At 40.2% G+C, this 24,231-nt stretch overlaps 1 protein-coding gene across 4 annotated transcripts in view; it reads right to left on the bottom strand.

Moving 5' to 3' along the window:
• Positions 1-1,362: 1,362 nt before the first annotated feature.
• Positions 1,363-24,231, bottom strand: part of LOC131524005 (NACHT, LRR and PYD domains-containing protein 3-like) — a 70,018-nt gene continuing 47,149 nt past the window's right edge. For 2 of the 4 annotated variants that reach the window (XM_058750741.1, XM_058750813.1), the window contains exon 10: positions 1,364-2,751. In XM_058750741.1, the coding sequence (XP_058606724.1) occupies positions 2,207-2,751 (545 nt within the window). In that variant the 3' untranslated portion in view covers positions 1,364-2,206. Of the gene's footprint in view, positions 2,752-24,231 lie in introns of all 4 variants that reach the window. The other 2 variants (XM_058750873.1, XM_058750956.1) reach the window with 2 other exon arrangements.

Below are 24,231 nucleotides of genomic sequence, written 5' to 3'. Positions count from 1 at the left end.
TTATTTTGGGTAAGTTTCACTACTTATTGTAAAATTAAGAGATTGATGTTCAGACTTTTGTATATTATAACCTGGAACTTGGATGTGTGAAATAATTACATTAGATCCAAAAGATAGTTTTAGCAACAGCGCAGATGCTACAGAACACAGTTAGCTGACTAGCTGTATAAGATTGTGTGCTACACTAATATATTACTTCACATGCATTACTGGCTTGTACTTTTACATCCATAATATTATAAATTCACAGTTTATTGCTGGTCTGGTTTTACAGTGCTGTAATTTTTAAAGATTTCATATTATTGTAAGGTGAGCTTAAAGGGTGCACTACTATGAAAATCACACAGCTTCAGTGTGACATCAATAAGAAAAAAGTATAATTTCATAGATATTGTTAATAATAGTTGTTCATAATAAAATATGTATGAACTTAATACATGGACCTAGACTATTTATTTTGCAAAATCTTTTAATTTTAATAAGTATTATATGAAACTTATTAGAAATTGTTGCTGCTCCCATTAAGCTCAGTGTGCTCTCTTTAAGCTCTTCCACACTGAACGTCTGTAAATACTTCATAAACAGACTTTACATATTAACTGATGGCTGTCACTTTAAGTTAAGTTAATTGATTTTCTATGGATTCTGTCAACTCAAATCTGCAGACTGACTCTGATCTTTGGTAACTAGCATCAACTTCTCCAGACTTTAAATCCGAGGAAAATCGGGCAAAAATCGTGTGTATTCCAGCCTTAAGAGACTATAGATAAGATGACATCCATTTAATAAGAGGCTTCATAATGAGGATAGTTTCTGTGTTCATCCCCATTAATTAAATGTTTTATTGGTTTGTTTTATCTGATTTTTGAATGTGTTATTTAGCTGAAGGTGGTCTAGTCTAGATGTTGATATGCGCTTTAATAACACTTCATTATGAATATATAACTGATCGACTTGAATGCCTTGTTGCTTGATTTTAGTGTTCTGTTTTTTTTTTTTTTTGTGATTAAATAAACAAGAATTTGTGATAAAACCTGATGTGATCTTAATGGGAACAGGGCTGTGCTTAAAGAACACAGAAATTAACCCAAGAAGCACAGACAGACTTTCTGAATTTAATGATGTATATCTTAATTGAAATTATTTTGTCATTTAAAATAAAATTAAATATTTTTGTGTGAGAGATTAATATTTTATTTTAACATAACTTTTTGTACTGAAACCAATATCTTGTGCACTAAAAATGTCTCGATGTAGATGTTGGTGATCTTATATAGGTACGTTTACTCTGTTCAATATTCATATTCTCATATTTGTGAAAATCTTTGAAGTTATAAAGCAGCTGTTTTCTTGACTTATGCAAAGGAAGATGATATGATAGTGTCATTAGAAAGTGATATACATTTTATTTTTACATTTTTATTTTTTAAATTTGGGTTTATTTGATATTTCAAGGTTTGTATATTTATGAACACTAATTCTTACAGAAAATAGATTCTGATTCTGTTAAACATTACATTGTGTTATTGTAGAGAATACTGTTATTAACTGTTGTAATAATCTTCACTGTGAAGCAACACTTCTCCTGTATCAGCACTGAACTGGAAATTATGATATTTTTGAAAAATTCAATGCATTACAAGGCTGTAGAGAACAGTGCACTACTGCAGACTTATATACTGAGGTTTTAATGACATTATTTTAATATAGTCAGTGGTGAACTAAAGCCAGCCCTTCAGTCTCCTCAGTGGTTCAGTGACTGATGCAAACCATCATTCATCAACCTGCTTTCCTGCAGTCTGTGTTCTTCTGACTTCTGTTTTGTAGTAAGTAATGAATATGATTAAATCAGCGCAGACAGAAAAATAAAGCAGACGATCAGGAGACGGATTAATTCTGAGTTTCATTCTGCTGATCTCAATCACATTCATCATTATTCATACTGTCATCAGTTCACATCAGATTCAGAAACCACTTCATCATTAAATCAGTCACTAATACACTTTTATTACATTTGATAATCAGTTTACTATATAAATATTAAAGCAAACTTATTAATCTCTTTATTACAGATTCAGAACAGTATGAGTCTGATCTAGATTTATAACTTCTAGATGAAGAATGAAAAACTATTTAATTATGAATGAATATAAATATAATGATGTGAGATTTGATGAGTTTGTGTGCATGTGAACATCAGAAAGATTTACAGAGAGTCTCTCCATCGTTTAATATCACACAGAGACACTGAGCAACCAGGAAAAACCCCAAATCCAGCGTAGAGGGGTTCAGTGAATGTGGTGTTGAGTGTGTGTGAGTGTGTGAGTGTGTGTGTGTCAGAGACGCTGTAGAAGGACAGAGAGCCAGTCGACACATCCACATACACTCCTACTCTATTAGAAGATAAACGGTCAACAGGTATATCAGTGCTGTTATTATTGTGATGGACAGTGAATCTGTTATCAGAGCAGTCCAGACTCCAGGATTTGTCAGTGAATCCAAACCAACTCCCTCCTTTCCTGTTGATTCCTTTATATGACACTGATATATCAGCAGCTCCGCTCCGTTCAGTCTCCCAGTAACAGCGTCCAGTCAGACTCTCAACACACAGAACCTGAGGAACATCATCAAATCTCTCTGGATGATCAGGATACGGCTGAGGATCTTTCACTCGTGTGATCCTCTTGTTCTCATCAGACAGAATGAGTTCAGTGTTTGCTGTGTTTGGATCCAGTGTGAGATCACAGGCATCTGAACACAAGAAGAGAGAAACATCAAGAACAACACAACAGTGAAGATGTCTGTGTGTGTTTACAGCTAAAGTCCAGACTGTCCTCACTCTTCTCAAATGTGTTCACTAATATAGTGAAAGCTGTTGAAGAGCGACTCGTGATTCAGATCTCACTAGCAGTGCTGGTCCTAGACTTCTGGAGCCCAAACAAAACTCTGTGAAAAACCCTGTCAGGCCTAATATATATATATATATATTAGGGGTGGCATGGTACACAGATGTCACGGTTCGGCAAACAGTTGAGTGTGCAAGCCTTTAAAGCAGGGGTATTTAACTAAAATTTAAAGAGGTCCAGTTAGTGAAAATTTCTTGAAGCAAAGGTCCGGAAGATCATAATGTCTAACTAGTTAGTGTGATAGCTTATATATTTAAGTAGCCTAGTAGTTTTATCAGCATCTGCATGTAATAAATACCTGACTGCCAAATCAAATGAATTCAATACAATTAAAAACTTTTGACAATATTTATTGTCATATAACATAGAACTGAACATATATGTATGACTGTAGATATGTATAATGTTCTCTCATTAACAAAATAAAAGTAGGGCTGTATTTCAAAATAAGAGAAAATAAATAAAATGTGAAAATTGAAAAATAAAATAAAGGGAGGAAAAGCTTGAATTTCCCCTTTTCTGTTTTACATATTGACTCAACAATCACAACCAATTTTATAAACAATCTCAACACATCTTAACAATTGAACAGTTTTAGAATATCACTTTCTTCCCCTCTTATATCCCACTCCCTCATTATTTGCTCAGTGAGAGAATTGAGCTCTAGCTTGTCTTACCAGGATTTTAAACCTGGGCTTGAATGGAGTCAGGGCAATTCTCATACACATGTGAAGGTGCTCATTGGTGAGCCTGGAACGATATTTAGATTTGATTATGTTCATTGTTGAGAAAGCTTCCTCGCAGTTGTATGTGGAGCCAAACATGGTCAAGATGTGTAGGGCTACTTTCCTCAGACCTGGGAAAGCTGTCTCAGGGACCATTTGAAGCCAGAAAGTGGAAGGGTCACTTCTTACAAACTGCTCTTTCAGGGCCACATCTGCTTGGAGATCAACCAATTGCATCTGGAGAGGCCCAGCATTTACCCATTTGAAGTGCTGTGTGACTTCCTTTGAGAACTCCCTGACATCTGTGATGAGAAATGGGTTCTGAATGAACATGGTGAGCTGCTGTCCAAAGCTGAAGCTGTCAAAACGGTTGCTGAAGTTTACAATCAGCTTATCAATAAAGTTAATAAAAGAAGACACATCTCTCTGTCCCTGAACCTGTTCCTGCACTGCTGGGAAGTGTGCACAGTCTCCCTGCAGGTCTTCCTTGAACACCTCAAGTTTCCTCTGAAAGGAGCGGACAGCTGTCATCAGTTCACTAACTGAATTGTCCTTGCCCTGTAGCCTTAAATTCAGTTCATTCAGATGTGAAGTGATATCAACCAAAATGGCCACATTATCCATCTGTTTCTCATTTTCTAAAAATAGAGAAAACTGTGTTGCTTTCTGACTTACTAGCTCTGCCAAAAAAGATGCTACTTCCCTCCTGATGGACCAAAAGCGTGCTAACACCCTGCCTTTGCTGAGCCATCTCACATTGTTGTGCAGCAAAAGATCATCAGCATTGGCATCAACTTCTCTGAGGAATTCCCTAAGCATGCGATGCTGGTAGGAAGAGGATGCCCTGAGAAAATTGATCATTTTCATCATTGTGTTCATCAACTCAGCATGCTCATCTGACAGGGAGGCGCAGAGGACAGATTGATGAATGATGCAATGGTAAGCTATGAGCTCAGGATTGTCCTCTTTCAGTCTTGCTACAGCTCCTTTCTCTCTCCCTATCATAGCAGGGGCTCCATCTGTGGTTATTGAAACCACTTGTTTTGGCTCTATTCCTCTCTTTGTTAACATCTCCTTAATGGCCATGTAGATGTCTTCTCCTCTTGTACTGGTTTGAAGGGGAATGACACCTAATAGGTCTTCACAGAATGCTTTCTGGTCTGTGTTGAAAAACCTTACATACACTAACAGCTGAGCATTGTCACACATGTCAGTGGACTCATCCACAGCTAAAGCTACACATGATGCCTTATGCACGGCTTCATCTAGCTGGGTTAGCACGTCCTGAGCTAATATTTCGCTTTTCTTTGTGGCAGATGATGCTGACATGGGTATTTGCTTTATTTTATCACAAAGCTCTTGTTTTTGTTTTCCCTCAAGTAGTCTTTCAGCTACTGCACTCATGCATTATTTGACAACCCCTCCATCAGTAAATGGCTTTTTGTGTTGACCCAAAATCCAAGCAACTCTGAGGGAACACTCATGAGCACGTTGTTGGGCAGTGAATGTGTGGCTCAGGATCCTGGTGGACTGCTCGTATTGGGCTCTGAGACTACTTATTTTCTGTGATCTCACTTCAGATTTGAGTGGGTATGTTTGTTCATAACCTTTATGTTTTGTCTCATAATGGCGTTTCACATTGCCACTTTTAATAAGAGCCACGGTTTCTGAACATATGAGACACACTGGTTTAGTGCTCCCAGTGAGAAGTATGAACATAAATGAGTCTGTCCATTCCAGATTAAATGCTCTATTTTCACTGTCCACTTTTCTTTTTTTGGAGAGCGCCATTTGTTCCTTATTTTTCTCTCCCTTTCTTCTTCTCACTCATCTGTTTCTCTCTCTTTCTCCGTCTTACTCGCCTGTTTTCAATTCAATTCAAATTGCTTTATTGGCATGACATACTTACATACATATTGCCAAAGCATTGTACATAGAATAAAAACAAAACAAATGTACATCCTTAAATAAACAAAACAAAATACATCCATATATATTTATATAAACATTAATGATACTACTAATGCAGATGTGTTCACTCTTTACGTCTTAGTTTATGGCATTTATAAATATGTTGTGCAACCAAAGAGGAAGCAGGTTCTTCAAGTAATATTCCTAGTTTGTCATGTTCATGTTCAGACTGGAGCTCAGGAATAATCTGCTGTATTTGACAGTACAGTGCGTCTCTGAAGGACGTGTGTTTGTCGCAGCGGAGGAGGAAGTGTTCCTCCGTCTCAACTGATCCTGATCTACATTCGTTACAGATTCGCTCTTCTTTAGGTAACCACGTCTTTTTATGTCGTCCTCTTTCTGTGGCCAGCTGGTGGTAAATGTCTGTGAGTTATATTCCTGACTGAGACCAGATAGTCAGCCAGACTATTTTCTCTCTCTTTCTTCTTCTCACTCGTCTGTTTCTCAACTTTCACTGGCGCAGTTGTCTGTATCTCTCCTTTTGTTTTCTACATGTATCGCTATCTTTCTTTTTCTTTCTACCGTCTTTTCATGTGTAACTTGCCGCTAACTCTCTCATCTGTCTGCACTGTCAGTCTATGTGAGAGACGCGTTCAGAATCAGCACATGGGCAATGTCTAGGGGGCTTTGTTTTCGCGCGCATCTCATGGCATTCGCTGTTCTTCTGCTGGCGGTTATCAAACAGCGCTGCATTACTGCGGGCGCCCCTTCTTGATTTTCCCTCAATTCGGATTGAGGGTGAATTGCCTGTATTCATTGTAAGGCCTCATGCACCGAACCAAGATGTCCGTACCTTGACGGTTCGGTACGAATACATGTACCGTACACCCCTAATATATATATATATATATATATATATATATATATATATATATATTTTTTTTTTTTTTTTAATTGGCTGAACTGCTACTTCTCAATCTCCCGAGGTGAACTTGAGATGCTGACAGGCAGAGAAGACATATAGGAAAAGCTTATATATTGCACAGATGATTTTCTATCATATTATGCATATCAATTTATATAGTTTATAATAATAATTATTATTTTGTGTGTGGCACCCTCTATTGACAAGCCACCACTGAAATACATACGAATGTTTTGATTGTTAAGGTGTACTGACACAAACTAAAAATTACATTTAATCAGTGGACTAGTCAATTAATTTATTAAAAATTAACATTAAAGACAACAATTCAAAATAATTGAAAATAATACACATTCTTCTTGCTCTTTTTCTTCATGTTCTTGCTGATTTTCAGTCATTTTTCTGCTCTGGACGGATAGTTTCAATTGGAAGCCATAGGTCTTGTTCACACTAATACATGCTCATTAGAAACGCATCTTTTTCTCTCTGTTTCGGTCTTCTGTTCACACTGAGATGCTGTTTTTGTGAAACTGATCTTTTTGAAGACGCTCTCCCGAGTGGATGAAGGTGATAACATTGTTTTGGTGTTGTAGTGTGGACTGTGAAAACTGAGCTATCTGAAACTGACGCATGTTTAGTCATGACGCATGTTTAGTGTATTGTACCGATAGATATCTGTGTTTATACCGGTCTCGTGTCTGTTTTGTGCTGTTCACTTTCACAGTGTTGCTAAAGATATGTTACTTTGTTCACTCTTTATTTCACAGTCCTGCAAAGATGACAGAAAATACACTCACAGCTGCTGTCCTGCAGCAAAACATGAGCGCAGCTGCGTTTAAGACCAAACATATAATGATGATTGAGAGAGACCGGGACACATCAGAGAATGCTGAGATAATTTACTAAATAAGATGATCCTGCCAGAAGAATAATGTGAAAACTTTATTATATCTGTTCATCTGTATCATCTCAGTGAGATTTTATTCTGTTTCACACAGTTCTTGAATTAAGAGGGTCTGGGGGATGCAGGACCCCCATAAGAAGTAAAAAATAGACTTAGAGGGTCCCCCAGATACGTTTATTTTATTTTTTATTTTAGTAAAGATAATAAATACAAATCTGTTTAAATTCACACAGTTAGGATACGGTAAATGTGAATTGACTATTAAAATCATTCATGTGACTGAAGTCTGTTTTCGATTAGTTGTCATGTCAATTTTAAAATGTTAACATCTAAAAACCGCTAAGCACATTAGCAAAAAAATAGGGACTAATAAACCTCTACTCTGTGTCAGGAAGAGAAAGCTTCTTAGCCTTGATCGGATCACGGTCATCGCATGTTAAATTTATATTTCTCTCTTTCTACTAAATTTATCCGCTCGGGGCTTTTGTGTTCCTTACACTGGAAACAGTCACTCATTTTTCACTGTTACTATTTTAAACACTTTATTAATTATTACAAAGTCATCAAAACTGACTCATGGCATCAAACTAATTATTTTGTGATTAAAAAAAAAAATCAAAGTGTCAAAATAATCGTGCATGACACTGTAATGTTGCGGAAATACACCCAGGTCACATGTGAAAGTCATTTGCGAAATCACCTCCAGGTGGCGCAAAGAGATGCTCTATTGCTCAAAAAGGCTGGAATTGTGACACTGGCACACGAAGATAAAATAATTAATTAAATTAAACAAGTCTTTTAATATCAGTTTGAAGTAACTGATTGCTCCTTTATCACTGCATTGTAGACATTATGAAATAACTCTTTGAAACACTTCAAAGGCTTGAAGTTCAGTCGTTCATCAGTGGACCACTCCCAGCAAGAGGAACTAACATGTTTTCACGGCTGCTTGGGCTGAATACATGGCTACAAAGAACCTGCAGTACAAAAGGAGTCAATTTCAATTTCATCGACAACTTCAATATTTTCTGGGGCCATAGACAACTGTTTAAACTGGACGGCTTCCACCCAAACAAACTTGGTGCAAGAGTCCTAAAGGACAATATCTATTTCTCCCTCCGTCATCCTTCAGTGGTGTGTGCCAATCCACTCGGCCTCAATGGCACACACACACCTGGACAGAATATGAGTGACCACAGGACTTCATGTCAGCCTCAGAGTCATCTTGTGGTTGACACATCCCACAAGGACACTGATAACACCACGCAGCCAAAACAAGCTCTCCTCACAGAGACTATCCCGGCTGAGCCCTGCCCACAGAGCTCATCACAAACAGACTGTGACGTACTACAACAGCTCCAAGACTCAGCACCCAAGGACAACTATCTGGAAAACAGCCAGGGAAGCCAGGACAACATTTCACAGCCACTGGAAACACCAGAGCCAGAGCCCATCTCACCAGACACACTATCCTCTCTCCAGAATCTCCACTTCTAAGCTTCTCACAGAAAATGGAGGAACTGGTGTATGCTGGGACCAAACTCTCCCACTGCTCGCTGCAAGCCCCAGATATCAACTAAAAAACGGCGGGCCCCACAACCACCAAAGACAGCTGGCCCAGCTCTCCCTCCTCCTCCTGTGAGAGCTCTCCGACCACTGCCACAACGACAGGGCCCAAACCCTCCTCCATCGACTGTAGGTGAACTAAAAACAACTGATAACAGCTCTCAGTGATATGTGTCGGGTCCCGCTATATTAGCAGCAACACTCACAAATGTTCACAGAACAAGCGGAACCCAGTGTGCCTGTAGCTTTCTATATTTCTGTTTTATCACGTGATAGAAAGTCTAAGGCCTTCTCAAGCCGCACGGCTGACCCATCTAATCTGCGGCCTGTAATGCGTCAATCTAAGATTGCTGTAGAGACAAAATGTAATTCCATCAAGTTAGCATTTTTAAACATTCGCTCACTAAAAAATAAATCATTTCTGATCAATGATTTTATAACCACAAACAACCTGGATTAAATGAAACATGGCTTGAAGACAGCTGCAGTGCAACAGTCCTCAATGAAACAGCCCTCCTAACTTTAACTTTACAAGTGTCTGCAGGACTGTTAGGAGAGGTGGAGGTGTAGCTGCTCTATTGAAAGATGTTTATCAATGCAAGCAAGTGTCATTTGGTCAGTATTTGTCCTTTGAATATCTAGGTATTGTGCTGAAAGGTGCTCCACGCATTCTGTTTATCATTATTTACAGACCTCCAAAATACTCTCCAGCCTTTGTTGAAGAGTTCACAGAACTGTTATCAATGATTTCCTCAGAGTTTGACTGTTTTACTATTGCAGGGGATTTTAATATTCACACAGATAATGCAGAAATCAAAACTGCAAAAGAAATGATTACTGTTTTAAACACTTTTGATCTGATCCAGCATGTGCATGGACCCACACACAATCGTGGACACACTCTAGATTTACTCATCAGTAAAGGTCTAAACATTTCATCCATTGTTGTTAAGGATGTAGCACTATCTGATCACTTCTGTATTTTCTTTGATATATTGATCTCTGTTACCACTGAATCTAGATCTGTCTCTGTCAGAAAGAGATGCATTAACGAGAACACTAGTGCGCTATTTATGAAGGCTATATCTTTAACCCTCTGGGGTCTGAGGTCATTTTGGGGCCCTTGAGATGTTTTGACATGCCCTTGTGACACTCACAAAAATAGGTTTTGTTGAGATTATTATATTTTGTTTTCTTTGCGATCAGACGCAGCGGCTGCTCCAGGTCCCAAAGACGGTGCTTTTTTGTTTTTTAATGTCGTCTGTTCGTCTACAAATAGTGTAAACCGCTAGTTCATAAGGAAATCACTCCTAAACTCATATATGTTCGCCAAAGACTTTTGGATATCGGCAATGCATACAAAGACCAACTCGCCGGCGGCTACTGAGAAGCTACGAGGCCTCTGTTTACTGCTGAAGCCGGACCTCGAGACCGCTGCCTCGCCTACTGTCGCTACCGCACAAGGCGGCGCGCCGCAAGCGGTGTGAGAGAGGACGGAAGCGTGGTAAGCGGAGGTATCTGAGCTAGGCTGAGGGAAAACCCCACAAGACCGGCTCTTCCAACACTCATGCTCTCAAACGCGTTCGCTCTCTGGAAAACAAACTGGACTTAATTCAACTCAGTCGATCTACACAGCATGAGACAAGGGATTGTTGTGTGTTTGTTTTCACTGAAACATGGCTGAACGACAACATCCCGGACTCCGCCATTCAGCTGCATCGGACTAACTTGCTACCGCGGACAGAGATTCATCACTGTCTGGTAAGACTCGCGGCGGTGGCTTGTGTGTGTACGTCAACAAAGAATGGTGTAACAATGCTGGGGTAGTGACAAAACACTGTTCATCGCTGGTGGAGTTTATGTTTGTGAAGTGTCGACCGTTCTATCTGCCGTGGGAGTTCACGGCCATTGTTATTGTCGCGGTATACATCTCACCGCGCAAACGCAAAGGGCGCGCCGCGAGCTGTACAGCGCCATCAGCTTAACAACAAACAAATAACCCCAACGGCTTTTTCATCATAGCGGTGACTTCAACCACGCAAACTTAAAGACAGTTTTGCCAAAGTTCTACCAACATGTGAACTTTGCAACAAGGGGAAATAACACACTGGACTTTGTTTACACAACAGTTAAGAGCGCATACAAAGCTGAACCCCGCCCCCATCTCGGGTACTCAGACCACATCTCTGTTATGCTAATCCCAGTATACAGACCACTTCTGAAACTGGCCAAACCGGTTCACAAACAGATCAAGGTATGGCCAAACAATGCCACCTCAGCACTGCAGGACTGCTTCCAGGACACAGACTGGAACATGTTCAAAGAGGCGGCCACCTACAACAACCACACAGACCTGCAGGAGTACACTGAAACTGTGACTGCTTACATCCAAAAGTGCACTGATGATGTGACAGTCACCAAGACCATCACCACACGCGCCAACCAGAAGCCATGGATGACAGCAGAGGTTCGTGGGCTGCTAAAGTCCAGAGATGAAGCATTCAGATCAGGAGATAAAGCAGCCCTCAAAACAGCAAGAGCCAATCTGTCCCGCAGCATCAAAAATGCAAAACGGTCATATGCTCAAAAAATCAACAATCACTTCACAGACAGCAGTGACACACGGAGCCTGTGGCAAGCTATTCAGACCATCACAGACTACAAGCCCCCGCCACAGGCCTGTGATGATGACACATCCCTCCCAGATACACTCAACCACTTTTACTCACGGTTTGAAATGCAGAATGACACACCTGCACAAAAACTGCCCACACCTCCCAACGACCAGGCGCTCTGTCTGTCTCCAGCCGACGAAGGAAGTCCCTATCTAGGATCAACCCATGCAAGGCTGCGGGTCCCGACAACATACCTGGCCGTGTACTGAAAGACTGTGCTGCACAGCTGACAGATGTCCTAACAGATATCTTCAACACCTCGCTGAGCCAGGCAGTCGCCCCACATGTCTCAAATCCACAACAATCATACCGGTACCAAAGAAATCACCTGTGTCCTGTCTAAATGACTACCGTCCCATAGCACTGACTCAATCATAATGAAGTGCTTTGAGAGGTTAGTCATGCACAACATCAAAACCAGCCTCCCCAACACACTCGATCCGCCTCCAGTTTGCATACCGTCCGAACCGCTCTATGGACGATGCAATTTCCTCCACCCTCCACCTAGCTCTTACCCACCTAGAAAACAAAGACACTTATGTTAGAATGCTGTTCATTGACTTCAGCTCAGCATTCAACACAATAATCCCACAACAGCTCATAAATAAACTCAACCTGCTGGGCCTTAACAATTCCCTCTGCAATTGGATCCTGGACTTTCTAACCGGAAGACCTCAGTCAGTCCGTGTCGGCCACAACACCTCGAGCACTACCACACTGAACACAGGTGCCCCACAAGGCTGTGTGCTCAGCCCGCTGCTCTTCACACTGCTGACCCATGACTGCACTGCCAAGTCCAGCTCCAACCACATCATCAAGTTCGCTGATGACACAACAGTGGTAGGTCTCGTCAGCAACAACGATGAAACGCACTACAGAGAGGAAGTGGCACAGCTGGCTGAATGGTGTACTAACAACCTGTCCCTCAATGTGAGTAAGACAAAGGAGGTTGTGATGGACTTCAGGAGAAACTCCGTTGATCAACCCCCACTGACCATCGACAGCTCGACTGTGGAGAGAGTCAGCAGCACTAAATTCCTGGGGGTGCACATCACAGAGGATCTCACCTGGTCCACCAACACCATGTCACTCTCAAGAAGGCACAACAGCGCCTACACTTCCTCCGCCGGCTGAAAAGAGCAAGTCTCCTCCACCCATCCTCACCACTTTCTACAGGGGCACCATTGAGAGTGTGCTGACCAGCTGCATCACTGTCTGGTACGGGAACTGTACTGCAGCAGACCGCAAGACCGCTGCAAGGATCATCGGTGCCCCTCTCCCCTCCATCCTGGATATTTTCCTCACACGATGCTCCAGCAAAGCCAATAGTATCGTGAAGGACTCCACACACCCTCCCACAGTCTCTTCCAGCTCCTACCATCAGGAAGACGGTGCCGGAGCATCAGAGCCCGCTCTGCCAGACTGCTCAACAGCTTCTTCCCCAGGCTGTGAGAGCCCTGAACTCAAATCACCCCGCCCTCTCTGAACCCCCATACAAACCCCTACCTCCTGTAACATGTAACGTGCAATCAAGTGTGCTACACACAGGTGAGTGGGCCTGTACAAACCACCTGTAGTAGCACACTCTCCTCCTCTATGCGCACTAGTCACTTTTCACACACACTGCTGTGTGTACACAAATCCCACAAAAAGAACTCAGTAATATATGTATGTTTACATGCTCATGCACTACAAATCCTCCTGCACTGTTCCCCAGCCAGCTGCTTGAACTCAATGTTTCTCCTTGCACATGTACAGTATTTATCTGAAGCATTCGTATAGTTTGTATAGTTTGTATTTTTTAGTTTGTATAGGTACTTTTTATAGATAGTATATTTATAGTCAAAATCTATCAGTAGGATAGTTGTGTATAGGTTTATATTGTCTTACTCCATTGTTGTATGCCTGTATTTATGTAGCACCGTGGTCCTGTGAAGCACGACATTTCGTTCCACTGTATGCCCCCGCATGTAGCGGAATGACAATAAAGCTCAACTTGACTTGACTTGACTTTCCTTTTATTACACATCAAATACTATTGAGAGAATATACAGAAGCACGCTATGACATGCTGTTTCATAGAACGGACACAAGGTGGCAGTACCTTTCAGCCGCGTCACTCTGGGACCATTAGCGAGGCGCGGAGGAAGACAAGCTCATAATCCGGATGAATGGAGAAAGAGCAAGTGTTGTCCCGCGTCACAAATTTCTGTGTCATATTTCCAGGTTAGTTTTACATCTTTTATGTGACTACAAATGTTTATTAAGCTACTATGAATCCCCGGTGATGTGTGTTTGAGAAGCTAAAGGTATGTTAAGTGTGTAAATATTCAACGTTGTGAAGTTGAGGAAATGGCGGCCGACGCTCGCACTAATGTTTTCTTTTATGTGTTCCTAATGGCTCGGGATATTTCTGAGTTTATTACTGTGTATGTGTAAAGTAACTGTGTGTGTAAGACTATGCATTACGGGTGATAAATAACGCTAATGTACTGCGTAAAAGCAGTTTACAGATGTAGCTTTGAGTGAAACGCACGTGGTAGTATTAGACTAACACAGTTTCGGTTCATAGAAATTTAGTGTAAAAGTTATGAGACGTATGTTAACTCTTGAAGTTTGTACTCATATAATGTAAATATAATTCAACTTAACTGCAAGTAGAATTTATTCTGTTGTATAAAGTGAACACTTACGATGTATACTGAATACAGAAATACTCATTTAATGAGAGATAACGGAGAATATGCTTTAGAGAGAAAGTGTTTATGGTTTAAGATAAAACTGTGATGAGTTAATGTTGAGGAAATATGTGAGATACATTTATGTGAAAATGTACTTTTGAAGTATATGTGACTGCATGTTATCCAATTGTGGATATAACCTGTTTCTCAATACAGAGCAACCAAAAATAACAGTAATAATTTGTGATTGCAGATAAAAGAGTTGAAATGAAGTTGGATTAATAAAGATAATCCGGTTGAATGGAGAAAGAGCAAGTGTTGTCCCGTGTCACTAATTTCTGTGTCATATTTCCAATATTTCCAGTGTACTTCGACCAGGGTTATAAAAATATATCTGCTAGCGGACCCCTGGCCGGGACCCGTTACACCCTGATATTTGTGCTTATTTCAGCTACTTAAAACATACTATTGACCAACATGTAATTTTTTTTGTATTCAGCACAAACTGTGCTATAATAATATGTGACCAAGATGGATGTACATGTTTTCATTTTTTGGAAAAAAAAATGTAGCTGAAATAAGGCCATAAAACCCACACTAAATAGTCCTGAACAAGACTTTTGAGTAATCAGTCTTGTAGGCTAGAATATTTTCTTCAAAATTATGTGAAAATCATTCTGCTTACTCATTCACAGAAAACAATACATTGATTTAAAATTTTCAAGACATGTTTTGTGATCGAGGGTCTATATGCGAGGGAGTGGCAATGACCATGAATATTAAGTGAGTCTCACCTGAGAGACAAAGGGCCCTCCCCTAATGGCCCATCAGTGTGACTGTGAGGCAGGTAAGAGAGAATGTGAGGAGATTGGAAAAAAGGTTTTTTTTAATTATTTGTATTTTATTTACAACATAGTATAATCAAAACATACATAATGAAGGTCATAGACACATTATTGTGCACACTGATCTAACCACAGAGATGTGAACAGACTTTGAGTCATTCCTGCAACAGATTCTGTTCAACAAGCGAAACAAGTAAATCATACCTGATATTTACGTGTGTTATTTAAGTGTTTCTACTTCTTTCCATGGATTCGAGAAGAAAAAAACATAATCAGTAGAAAAGGAGCTTGTTTTAACATAGAATATCAGTGTAGTTGAACATCTGGTGTTGGTACAGCGCTCTCAGAGAAAAACAGTTTGAAGAGACATCAGGATACATCTGGTGCTGGTATCCGATTCAATACAATACAAACAAAAAAAACAAACATTTGTGAGCATGTTAATATCGGGAACATCTGAGTGTGTATATATATATATATGTTTTGTAGCCATAGACTCACACGTGCTTTGTACTATCATAAAAAAAGAAGTTTTATATCTGAGAAACTAATTATTATTGTTTAGCACGTTATTAAAATCTATTTCTGAACAGAGAAATACTAAACATACTTAGACTCGTAGCATTCATCATGTTACAGTGTACACTCATATTACTTTTATTGTTTTATATAGAGCATGAAAACATCATCGCGCCATAAGAAATTTAAATACAATGAATTGTCTATCATATTCAAAATGTTTTACTTGATTTCAAATATTGTAGTCAGGAATTATAGTTTGGGAAAAACCCAACTATGATTTTGTAGTCATATAGCCTAGTATGTATGATTTTATAAAAGGATGTACTCCTACTATAAAAATGATATTTTATAACTGAGAAACTAATTATTATTGTTTAGCACGCTATTAAAATCTATTTGTGAACAGAGTATTAATAATAAACATCGTCTAAACATTCTTAGATGCGTAGCATTCATCATGTTGTAGTTTGGGAAAAACCCAACAAGTAAATCTGTTCAAGTTTATGTCACAATAACACGTTAACTAATGCAAAAAAAGAAACATTACTTACTCAGATTAATCTCCTCTACTGGATGAAATGTTGTTCTTCTTTTGAGGGAAATCCTGCCTTTACACAGCTTGTCTTCTTCCCGAAATGAACAGTAGCCGCGATGAACGATCTCCTCACTTTGTTTGCGTTGGGCGTTTACACAGGCACGTGTCTCACGTGGTTATTTACATATGAACGGCGCGAGCCGCGAGGGGGCGGGATCGCATTAGAGATGATGAGTTAGATGGGACAGACTGAACATCGTGTTGGTTTCATACGGATTACTTCACCACAATGTTTGTTTTCAATATGACTTACATTTAAAAGTAGACATTTCAAGGTTTCTATAGATAAATATAACTCCCTTGTCTGTGTGCTGAGTATTTGCTGAGTTACAGTTCATTTTAGTGACGTGTTTCTAAAAGCAGTTCGCGAAGACGGAGAAGACAGAGAGCGCACCCGGTTTGTTTTCTCTATTTTCCAAAACCACAACATTTTGTTTTTATTGTGAGTGTACCCGAAAAAAATAGACACTGCAAAGTTTCAATTGATGTATAACACTTATCTGTATGACCAAAATCGACAGAGTATTTTTAGTGTCTTTCGCACTGATAAGAAAAAAAATGAGCTCGTCTCGCTGGCGAGACAGCCGACCCCAGAGAGTTAACACCAAATATTTTGGCAGACTCTGTTGATCTTCTCCTGGATTCATTTAACTCAAAAGTTAAGAATGTTATTGATGATATTGCTCCGGTAAAGGTCAGCAAGAAGACTGGCAGAGAAAAATCACCATGGAGAAAATCAACAGCAGTTCAGAGTATGAAAAGACAATGCAGAAAAGCGGAGCGGATGTGGCAGAAGACGAAACTCAAAATTCACTATAGCCTCTATAAAGACAGCCTTCATGCTTTCAATGTGGAACTAGCCACAGCTAGACAGACCTTCTTCTCAAACCTCATAAACAGTCTCTCAACAGTAGCAAAAAGAGTGTGAGTGTTGTTTAAGTTACTGACAACCCCCCTTGATGAGTGAGTATCCAGACTAAATCTGCGGGTTGGTATTGTACTGATCTTCTTCGGAGATCATAATATCGGGCCTGTCGTTCCTGAGCTCTATTGACATTCTCCTTCACTTTTTCTAGCATGCTTTCTGCCGCTCTAGCAAACTATATGCTAAATGGTCAGGGTTTGGAGGCTTATGTACCAACCGTTCCAATGGGCCTTTCAACTTCTGCCCTAAGGCGATCTCAGCTGGAGTATGACCTGTGCTCTCCTGCCAGGCGGAATTGATGGCATAGCAAAATTCAGCAACCCACCGGTCCCATTGTCAGTGATTATCTTGGACATAGGAGGCTATCATTGTCTTGAGAACTCTATTGATCCGTTCGGTAAGATTTGTCTGGAGGTGGTAGGCGGTGGTAAGTTTCTGTATCACTCCCCACTGCCTACAGGTCTCATTCAACAATTGGGAAGTGAACTGGGGTCCTCTGTCTGATACGAGATACACTGGAGTTCCCCACCTCGTGAAGATGTCTTTAACTAAGATATTAGCTATTAGAGGGGTCTTTGCGGATCTCATCGCGAACAGTTCGACCCACTTGCTGCAATAGTCCACTACCACCAGTAGGTACTCATTCATACGAGTGCTTTTAGGGAATGGCCCCATCAAATCAACCCCCAGCATTCGGTTCGACCACTGGTGTGGACTGGAGATGCCCAGCCAGTTTAGAGATGCAGGGTTTATATTGTTGGCATATTTGGCATTCCTTACACATCTTCCAGACATCTTTTCGAATCTCAGGCCAATATGTTACCTCTAGTAACTTCCGTAATGTCTTCATACGCCCAAGATGCCCACTTAATGGACTGGCATGTACATACTGCAGACAATGTTCACGGAGTTTAGGTGGCATAACAACTTGTAAACTCTGACCCCTATTCTTGTCAGTGGTACTTCTGAAGAGATAACCATTCTGGTTAACATAATGCACACGGTGGGTACTTATGCTACCATTCTTTACCTCATCCCAGAAAGGTTGGAGAGTAACATCTTCCTTCTGTTCTCTACCGATATCCTCCCAGCTCACCGGCAAATCATATGGTACACTATTTGCTTGCGAAAGGGCTATGCTCCCTTGAATCTCCTCCTCCAACCCCCGTGACAATGTATCCGGAACTAGGTTACATTGACCTTTCCGATACTTCACTATGAACTCAAAGCTTTGCAGCCTAATCGCCCATCTCGTGAGACGGGATGAAGGTCGGGGTTGGTTGAAAACCCAAGTAAGAGCGGAATGATCTGTCAGTACGTCAAAACGACAGCCTTCTAGGTACTCACGCCATTTCTCCCTGCTCTGACTCTTGAGTAAGGACAGCTCCGAGCCCGATGTTACTAGCATCAGTCTGCACTCGAAAGTCACGACTGAAATCAGGGGGGGGGGTCGCAACATAGGGGCTTTCTGAAGAGCTTCTTTCAAAGTTTTAAAAGCTCGCTGACACTCTGTGGTCCATTCCCATCTAGCCTCTTTCTTCTTTAGAGCATGGAGAGGGGCTGCCTGTTCGGAGAAATGGGGAATAAAGCGGTGGTACCAACCCGCTAACCCAAGAAAGCGCTGAACTTCCTTCACCGTCTTGGGAATGGGGAAGTTTTTTATGGCTTCTACCTTTGAGGGTTCTGTCCTCACTCCCCCCCTCTGAGACAACATGTCCAAGAAAAGAGAGGGATTTTTGGAGAAGATTACACTTCTTCAGGTTCAATGTCAATCCTGCAGCCTCCAACTCAACAAATAGCTGACAGAGATGTCCATAATGCTCTTGGAAATTGGTAGAATATCACACAATATCGTCAATATAGACGAAGCAAAACTTGCCAATGAACTTCCGCAGGATGGAATTCATCAATCGTTGGAAAGTTGCTGCAGCGTTTTTCAGCCCAAAGGGAAGACGTAAGAATTCATATTGGGCAGTTTTGGTGACAAACGCAGTCTTAGCGATGCTGGCCTCTTCCATGCATACCTGCCAATAGCCACTCCTCAAATCCAGTGTACTAAAAACCGTAGCTCCGTAAAGAGAAGTAAGGATGTCATGCACCTGTGGCATAGGAAAGCCATCAAGGGGGCTCTTGGTGTTCAGGGCTCTATAGTCATCACAAAAGCGCGCACTCCCATCCTTCTTTGGTACCAGCACTACTGGAGCAGCCCAGGGAGAGGTAGACAGTCTGATTATTCTTTTTTCCAGCATTTCAGCTATTTCATCATTTATAAACTTTTGTTTATGGACAGGTGTCGGATATGCTTTTCTCCTTACCGGTATTTCATCCTTAATATTAATTTGATGGGTAATTTTGGAAGTACATCCCAACGAATCTGTACACACCGTGGTCCATTCGAACAACAGTTGTTCTAGCTGTCATTTTTGACTTCGTGAAACCACAGCTGCATCAACCAGTCCTTTTATCATTGTTCGGTTAGCATCACTCATCTGCACAGATGGAAGTGCTACGTGCAGTCTAGTAGCGGAAGACAATCCATCAGCAAATTTAAAGCTGGCGGGAGCAATAAAATAATGTGACTTCTCCTCTTCAGGGAATACATAGGATGCGGAAGCAAAATCCAACTTCATACCAGAAATAGACAGAAACTCAAGTCCGATAATGAGAGGAAAGGTCAAATCATGATTCCTCATCACAAATACCCTGAACGGATATACTTGGTTGTGCACTAAACATTGTAGAGAAAGTTTTCCTAATGCGTGCTGTATATGACCGTTGGCAAGCGAAAATGTTTGACCCTTACTGGACTGCAAAGTTTCCCCTTCCTGCTTGATCGGATCCCAGAGAGACTCTTGGATTAAAGAATAAGAGCTTCCGGTGTCAATAATTGCTTCCAGATGATGGTTACGAATATTCAAAGGCAACGTCAGAGTTGTCATGGGGGGTTGGTAAACCATACAGCAATGTTATGGCTGTTGGGACGTCCTAGGCCTGGCTTTCCTTCCCCACTTAATGTTGCTTGCTCTGCTTGTCTTTGCCTCCAAAAAACTCTCTCTTCATTCAGATCACGTTCCACCAGCGTGCCTACACGCACTAACTCTTCTATCGTAGACACAGCTCCTCTCAGAATGCTGGCAATGCGCGGATTGCAGTTCCTCAATATAGCTTGGAGAATCTCACGCTCTGTCATGGTGGGCTTCAATCTTAGACATAGAGCTCTATATTGGTAAACAAAAGAACAAATGTTCTCATCCACTGCCTGCTTTCTTTCCCTAATCCTTCTCTCTGCTTCTACTTCGTGATCTTCAGGTAAAAATGACTGCAGAAAGACTGTTTTAAATTGTGTCCACGATTTGGCACGTGCCTTCTCAGCTACCCACCAGTCCTTAGACGTATGGGTAAGAACAGATGGTAACATAGACAAAATCTCAGCATTACTTAAAGGTTGGACGGCGAGATACTCTTCGCACTTCTCCAGATAGGCAATAGGGTCTTCCCCATCCAAACTGCTGAATTTTGGAAAGTCAAGTTTTATGGGAGTTTTGAACTGAATAGAGCGAGAGTAAATTTCTGGAAGTGGAGTTGAATGTCTGGCAGGACTGGAAGTAGCATCTCTCCTCTTAAGACAATCCATGACTGCTCTACCCAAATCTTGGATGCTTTCCTCTAAGATCTGTTTTATTCGTTGACATTCATTCTTAGCCTCGGTAACAATTGCCTCATCTCGTTGATTCAAAGACCTTTCATAAGCCTTGACCTGAACTTCTAAATAACTTATTTGGTTCTGATGAGTGTTCAAATTATCCAGCACCTGAGTTTCAAACTTAGCAAGACAGCTACTCAGGTTTCCTTCTACTTCACTCATTCTAGTTTCCAAATATTTAACTCGGTTGGCCAACACTAGGGAGATAAGACTTACATCATCATCTTCAGGAGGTGGTGGAAGTGGTAGCAAACCACTATCTTCAACTTCCTTCACCTCATCGGCCTCCTGCTCAGGCTCCAGATAAAGACTACTGAATGACTGAATCAGGTCACGGATAGGTTCCCGACGCACAATAAATAGAATTATAATTAGGCTCTATGAGATACTCACTCCCAGTCTTGGCAGGGTCAGTCGCCATTTAGAAAAGTTATGAGGAAGTATGACCTTCAGAATGAGTATTCATGCAATAAATTGACTGGCAGGGGTATAAACACTCTACACAAAACTTTTGTCATACAAATGAATTACCTCTCAAATAAGTACACACTGCTTTTACTCAATATAATTTGGATGGTCCCTGTTCGGGTGCCATTTTGTGTAACAAACTTTCTCAAACATCAGTTTAACGAAAGCCACAATAAAAATATGGGATACCATCCATTGAGTTTTTGATACTGATATATTAAAGTGTCATAGCGTATACAAACAAGCAACCTCCACACATAAACAAACCTTTCACCCCCTCTCCATAATACTGTATGTACAAATCAGTTCCTTCAAAACAGTCCATGCAATACGTTCTACAAAAACCTGTGTTTCCAGCGTTGTTTGGCCGTTGCCAACAATTTTGTCCCAAGTGTTCCAACACTGGCAATGACACGATGAATCAGTCAATGAATAATCCACAGACCGTCGGTATATAATCCAATGGCATTTCCCACACACATTTCGCGGTTGAACTTATCGTACACAGTCTAATAGAGCTACTTAAAACAAGACCTCGTGTAACATTATATTGTGTAACACTTATTTTAACATAAGGCTCTGGGATTCAGTAGAAAAAACATTTTCCCATCTCTGGCCTTACAAAGGATGAAAACCAGTGAGCTATAACTCAAACATCCTGCCTTTGTATTAAACCAACCACCCTTCAACTTCACTTACTCTCTCTGCTTATATTGGAGTCCTCACCCTCATGCCTGAGGACGTAGCCCTCCAGTGTTGAGGAGAAGAACTGCAGTAACAGTAAATTCAACATAGAGCTGTTACAATATTTCAAAACCACATAACTGTGACCATTAAATTTTACAACAACTCTTTTGTAATATATCAAAATTCAAATTTTTTTTCACAACTCGAAAATGTGCAAACTGAATAAAAATAAATAGCTACCTCACACTCATGTTAAACATGCACGTAGATTTGTTAAAATATGGTTTGAAATGAGCAGCAGAAAATATGTAACACTAAAATAACTGAATCAACTAAATTAATTGAGCAACTCATTACGATTTTTCTTAATGTGACAAATATGCAGAGCCGATCCTCCCTATACGCAGAATACGCAAGCTGCATAGGGCCCCCGAAACACCAGGGGGCCCCCTTGCTCTCAAAGATGTTTTAATTTTAGTTTCGTTTTTGAGTTTGGCCAGCGATTATGAAAACATGAATGATCATTTCTTTTAATGCGGTATGCTGTCACCCTCTCTACGTAAAAATCAGTCAAAAGTAACGTGAATATCGTAGTCTCTTGCTCCAAACTAAAAAAAAATGAGTTGAAAGCGTACTGAGCCGTGGAAGAGATGCTGTTTCTCAAGTGCTTCCTGCGAGTGAGATTCGAGACGGAGTGACAAATGCATTTCATCCATTCATTCATCACGGATGCGTTTCATGAATTCTTTCATCATTCTCTCCACATTCTCTCTCACACCATTTTGGAAATGTTGCCATGGCAACAAAAAATGCATACATTGTCACATGACTGAACCTGGGTGTTCATTATATGTCACTTAGGGACTTCCTGAGTGAGGGATAATGCTTTAAAAAGACCTTCCAGATAATCACCAGTGTTTGTGACACCCGTGTCACCGTGGGTGCTTATGGGGTTATTAAATTCATTTTAAATACATTTTTATATCATTTAAAAAGTTTAAACAGAAGATTAAAGTAAGTGCTGTGATGGTAAAGAGAATGTGGGCAAAGAAAGACAAGCATGTTGGTTGAAAGTAGGACCTCTGAGTTGTATTAGTTTGGTTTATGATGGTCAAAGTAAGTAGGGGCTGAAGTAGTGGAATAGTTAGGTGTTTTGGAAGGTTTTCTCAGTGCGGAAGAGTTTCAACAGAGCTTGAGAACATTTGTTTTTAAATTCTTTGTTTTTATTTTTGTGATTATTATTATTTTTAATTACTATTTCACTTCCTTTTATGTAAAACACTTTGAATTACCACTGTGTATGAAAGCTATATAAATAAACTTGCCTTGCCTTATATATGGAGAAGAAATTATGATCATATTTTTTCCAAGCACATTTTACCAATTCCAAACCACATCAATTTTAATAACTTATATTTATTTTGTATTTAATCATTTATAAGTGATATATAATTGTCCATGAACGCTGGAAATGGAAAACTCCTTATATTGAGGAGTGCAGAATTATTAAGCAGCTTTTCTTTTACAGATTAAATAGACCAAAAAAGAGATTTACCTCAGACTGCAAGTCCAAAAAAAATAAATAAATAAATAAAACTGGTGGTTACCAGCACTGCTAACTAGATAAAAACGTGCCCCCTCAGATTTTTGAGCCAGGTGGATTTTTAATGCAGCTTCCAAAAGACAAAAAAAAAAGCCAAATAATATTTTTTATATTTAATACAATCACACCGGTGTGATTAGAATGTTCAGTGCAGCTGCTAAATTCAAATCTGCATTCGCTGATCCAGAGACAGACGCATTTTTACAGCGCTGTACATTACAACCAATCACAACACGATTCTGTTGAGCTTATGAATGCAATGTCCAATCAGAGGCGTTCAGATGAGTCATTGCTGAAACACCGGTGTTATGTTCACTTGCTCGCTGAGTGAATTCTCTCATCAGAAACAACAAAGTGCAGATGTGCGTACGTTGTAAGTAGGATATTCATTTCACAGTGTAAACAGCTTCAGTGATTATAATGATAGTTTGAGAGCGACTGAAATGTTCTTTGCTTTCTTTCTGTACAATGAAAGTGTTATTAGTAAATTACAATTTTTCAATTTAAATGCAAAGTCAGTCGTATTTTTTGGCATATTTTATGGCATGACACCCATATCTGGTACTTAAGTAAAAAGACGGGTTTTAATG

This window comes from Onychostoma macrolepis, chromosome 01 (assembly GCF_012432095.1).
Source record: "Onychostoma macrolepis isolate SWU-2019 chromosome 01, ASM1243209v1, whole genome shotgun sequence".
In the NCBI taxonomy this organism is placed as follows: Eukaryota; Metazoa; Chordata; class Actinopteri; order Cypriniformes; family Cyprinidae; genus Onychostoma; species Onychostoma macrolepis.
This window is presented reverse-complemented; position numbering and strand designations above follow the sequence as displayed.